The sequence below is a fragment of the Leishmania infantum genome, chromosome 31, assembly GCF_000002875.2.
Source record: "Leishmania infantum JPCM5 genome chromosome 31".
NCBI classification, from domain to species: Eukaryota; Euglenozoa; class Kinetoplastea; order Trypanosomatida; family Trypanosomatidae; genus Leishmania; species Leishmania infantum.
The window spans coordinates 917,593-922,043 of record NC_009415.2 but is presented as its reverse complement, the minus strand read 5'-3'; the positions used below and the strand labels follow the sequence as shown (position 1 = coordinate 922,043).

Sequence of the window (4,451 nt, the reverse complement as noted above, 5' to 3'; positions counted from 1 at the left end):
ACTGCTCTGCACGCCGGTATGTCTGCGTCAGGGAATCGGGTGGGTCGGTGGGGCACAGCGCTTACTTCTGTTTCTGTCGGCTTTGTCTTCGGATGTGCACGAACCAAGCACATCGATGGCGGTATGTATGGCTCAAGTGGGGCAGTGCACGGCTGTCTTGGGCGTGCGCTCGGGTGTCTGTACCTCTCTATCTTTTCGTTGCCTTTTCTGCTGCTGCAACGAGGATCACCAAACTACAATATCCACCCTGCTGATCCCCGGTCCGCGCTCGGTCGCATGCCTTTCCCGGTCGGAGAGCGTCGTGCAGGTGAGGATGTGCTGCTCATTCTCCACCACGGAGGGCCCTCTCTTCGTTGAGCACAGGAGACCAAGAGGAGTGGACCTTCACGCGCACTGTATAGTGCGTGCTGATCTTCTTCCTGCATTTGTGAAGGCATCAGTGCATTCCTGCCGCCCATCCGTGATTTTCACTTGCCTCCACCCTCCCTCTACTCGTCACTTACCTCATTATGTCTCTCTTGTCGTCTCCTCAACATCGCACCTCCCTGTGTGTGTGGTGTGACGTGTAACCACGTCAAATCGGTAATGGCGGTGGCGGCGGATGCGCCACTCACATGCGTGCTCATCCATCGTCTGCTCTCCTGGCACCCTCTACAGCCAAAGCACAGCTCCCAGCAGGTCCCCAGTAGTTGTCGCACACGCAGACTGGCGCACTTATCATCCTCGAATTTCGAGTATACTTCTGAGTTTTCGCGTGTACCACACCTGCGCGCGCTCGACCATCTTCTCCAGGTACTCGATCCCTCTGCTCGTTCTCCTTTCTGATTTGTGCGTTTTGGCCCCTCTTCTCTTTTCCACTTCTTTCTTTGTTTGGAACCTCACTCGTGTCTCTGTCTGTCTCCTTGTACTTCCCCTTTTACGTTGCATGATCTAGCGTCATCATCTCTGTCTGTGTATCTTTTTATCTTGTACCCCCCCTTCACTCACCTGCCATCGCTGGCGGTGCTCTCGGACCCCCCCTCCATCCCTCCCTCGCTCTTGTGGTGTTGCGTATTTGTGATCAAAAGGTAGAGGCAGAGGGAACAAGAGACAAATAAAGAGGGAGAGAACTGCCAGGTGTGCCGGCATCTGTGTCACGTGGCCGCTTGCACCTGATTTATTATACAAAGACAGCACATCTCCCTGTTGCTCTGCCTCCATTCACCACCACCACCCGCCTGTGCACAAGCGCCGGGGTGATTGTGTAAGTACGTCATACCCCCTCGTGCGGATCGTCACACCATTTCGCTTTTTGTTGCTAGTGTTTCGGCAGTCATCATTGATCAGAGCGTACAGACGATCACGAGCAGCGTGGCCCCGTGGGACGGCAACGGGCTTTCGACCTTCTTCGACTTTCTCAAAGGAGAGAGTCTTCACCTTCCTCCGACACCGATGCTGCTCGGCAACGGAGGCGTGGCCGACAGTGTTACAGCGGTTGCTGCTACCGATTCTATCAAGAACCCCATGGAGCGGCCGCCAGCATCCGAGGGAAACCTGCAACCGCAGCTGTCGAAAGGCGCCCTACAAGACGTGTTGGAGGGTGAAAAGCATCGCCGACTACAAACTGTCGACGTCGGCGGCATGGTGGGGTACCGCCGCGTCGCGCGGCCTCGCAATGAATCGGTCTACCGCGGCCTCGCGCCGTCGTCGCGGTCGACAAAGAAGCAACTCACCGCTGCCGACGAGCAGCTGTGCAAGCGACTGGCTGCATCGCACAACAGCAGCAGCAGCACCTTGCAGCATCACTCTGCCTCCGGCGTCTCCTCAGGTGCTGCATCGCAGAAGGTGTGCAATGACAACTCGACGTCTCTGCTCTCCTGCAAGGGTGCACGTCAGCAAGCCACCGAAGAGGACCGCGATACTGACCTCTCCGCCGCCGCCTGCGGGGGCGCAGTTGTGGGCCTGCGAGAGTCCTCCGCGGTTGTGCTGCAGCCACTCGACACTCTGCAGGATACCCCTCTGGACGAGGGCAAAGACCACCCCAATGGTAAAGGCGATTATTCCCCAAGCTTCACCGGCGGCACCGGCTATCCTGACACGGCGGCGGCGGCAGCAGCGATACGGGTGCCAATGCTGGAGTCTAGAGGCCAGCCCTCTTGCCGGCAGTCTTCAAGGGTTTCTTCGCCGCTTAGCTCTCACCCTACAAGCATCATAACGGCCAAGCCATCATTCAAGAGCTGCAGCGCCCAACCCCAGAGTGTGCGCACGGTCGAGTCCTTTCGAAGCCTGACTGGCAGTCGCATCAACTACCCCGGGAGCGTGCCGGGCAGCTCGGTCGGGTACGCCGACGACGTAACTAGGGTTGATGAGCGGCACCGGCCCATCCGTCGTATGAGCTCTTCATGCGACCTGTCGGTTGTCTGGATTGCGCCGCCGCTCTGTGAGTGGCTGAGACCAGGCGAAGCGTGCTCGGTCAAAGGCAACTCGATGGCACGGTCGCACCGCGCTCCATCAGCGAGGACACCTGTGGCGCAGGCTCGTGTGCCTGGAGCACCTTGCCGTCTCCCATCAACAACGACGCCGCATAAGAAGCAGGAAACCTCACGATCCCGCTCGTCACACGGTGAGGCTTCATTGGGCTCTGCTCACATGGGAGAAAAGAGCGACGAAGAGCGACACGTATTGCAGTGCTGGCTTAGTAGCACTTGTGGCTCTTTCACTCATGCGAACAGACCGAAAATGGCGTCGGCGGCAGAGGGACGCCTTATCGGTCATGCAGCAGACAACGACCGTAGCTGCGCGGACGGCCATCAGTGGCCACTCCGTGAGCAAGCTGCTCGAACGCCAGAGTCGGCAGCACAACACTCCCCCTCGGCTTCATCTCGGCGCGAGGCGCTCAGTGCCGCCACGCCAACCCTTGGCGAGGTGCTGGAGAGAAACCGTGCTGATCTCAAGGTGCAGCCCAACGCCCCCTCCGTTGCGGCGCCATATTCTCCGAGTGCGGTCTACACTCGCAGTGGCGACAGATGGACTGCCGCACCAGCTCATCTTCCTGCGCTCACCTGGTCGGCTGTCTGCGCCGCGGCTCAACATCCGTATTATGCATCTGGGCAGCAACAGCAACGCCCTGTGCCCTACGTGCACACGTATGATGTCGCGTACCACGACGAAGGTCAGACCTACGCTGCAACAGAGGTAACAAACGCCTACATGCATGGTGGCAGTGGGATTTTCCTTCCAGGGCTGGAACGCGCGAAGCCGTCGTGCGTGCGGCCGGTGGGCGGCCTCAAGGCAAACAAATGGCGGGCACCGGTGCCCCCGGCCAAGCGCCGTGTCGTTTTTGAGTTGCTCGACCCGTTAGTCCCTGTCCGCCCCAGGCCCACACTTCGTCAGTTTCAACGACCTCGCCGGCCACCACAGCGCTCCCCACAGCGGCCGACTAGCAAATTGTTGGGAAGCAGCCAACAGAAACGCATAGGCCTTGCCGAGGTCGAGGCAGCCGCTTCTCCCATACAGCAGGTGCGCCAACAAGCGCTGTCGCTGCAGCGAGAAAACACATCCGCGGCAACCAGTGACCGCGAGGACATGACGCTTACGGGCCTGGGTGAGGACGAGGAATGGGCTTCGGCGCATAACTACCCGGCCGTGGAGCCTCCGCGAACGGCTGCTCCCGCTGATGATACCGTGTACGCCACTGTCGCTCGGAAACGCAAGCTCAACCTCCACAAGAGGAAGGCACAGCAGAATGCGAGACTTTACCGTGCGTTTGCTCCATACATGGCAAGCCTGCGGGCCGGCCCCGGTGCGGGGGGGCGAGGCCGCGCGGTGCAGCGCAAGCAGAAGTGTAGGAAAAATGGTCTGTTACCGCACCAGCGCGGAAGCAGCGACGCACAAAACGATCTACAGTCGATGAACTACGCTGCTCTGGCGACGGAGTGTGACCCGCTGGATCACCTGCTGAGTCGACACGGATTCTGGGGTGAGGCAATGACGCGGCTCTAGGGGAGGTGCAAAAGAGGAGCAGCTCTTTTCAGCGGCGAAGACGTGCATGCGCATGAGTAATGTGCCTGTGTATGTGTAAGTGTAGCCCGTCTCGTCAGATGGCCAATTGATTTTTATTTTTTTTTCGATCGGGGGCGGGGACGTTCAATAATTGAAAGTTTCCACTTCGCCGCCTCCCATGGAACATCCAAGCAAGCGCAGTAGGGCATCCTTCGTCGCCTCTGTCACCTCCCCCCCACTCCTTCGCTCATGCCCCCATCCCCTCTTGGATGTTTTGATACTACACTACTCTTCTCTACTGTAACACCTTGAAATCCACCTTCGCACGTTTTCCACCGGCTCTAATGGCTCACTTTCGTTTTTTTTTTGGGGGGCTCTCTTTGCTCATAAGATGCAGAGTCTCGGAGGGCCCTGGCCTGCGGCTCGCCAACTGCCTCCCTGAGCTCGTGCGGCACGCGCCTGGGCCACCC

The 4,451-nt window shown here is 59.0% G+C and overlaps 1 protein-coding gene across 1 annotated transcript; it reads left to right on the top strand.

Moving 5' to 3' along the window:
* Positions 1-1,431: 1,431 nt before the first annotated feature.
* Positions 1,432-3,981, top strand: LINJ_31_1940 (hypothetical protein, unknown function; the record flags this gene model as incomplete). The annotated part of the gene is made up of 1 exon (XM_001467448.1): positions 1,432-3,981. The coding sequence occupies one exon, from the start codon at positions 1,432-1,434 to the stop codon at positions 3,979-3,981; it is 2,550 nt and encodes an 849-aa protein (XP_001467485.1).
* Between the last annotated feature and the right edge of the window lie 470 nt (positions 3,982-4,451).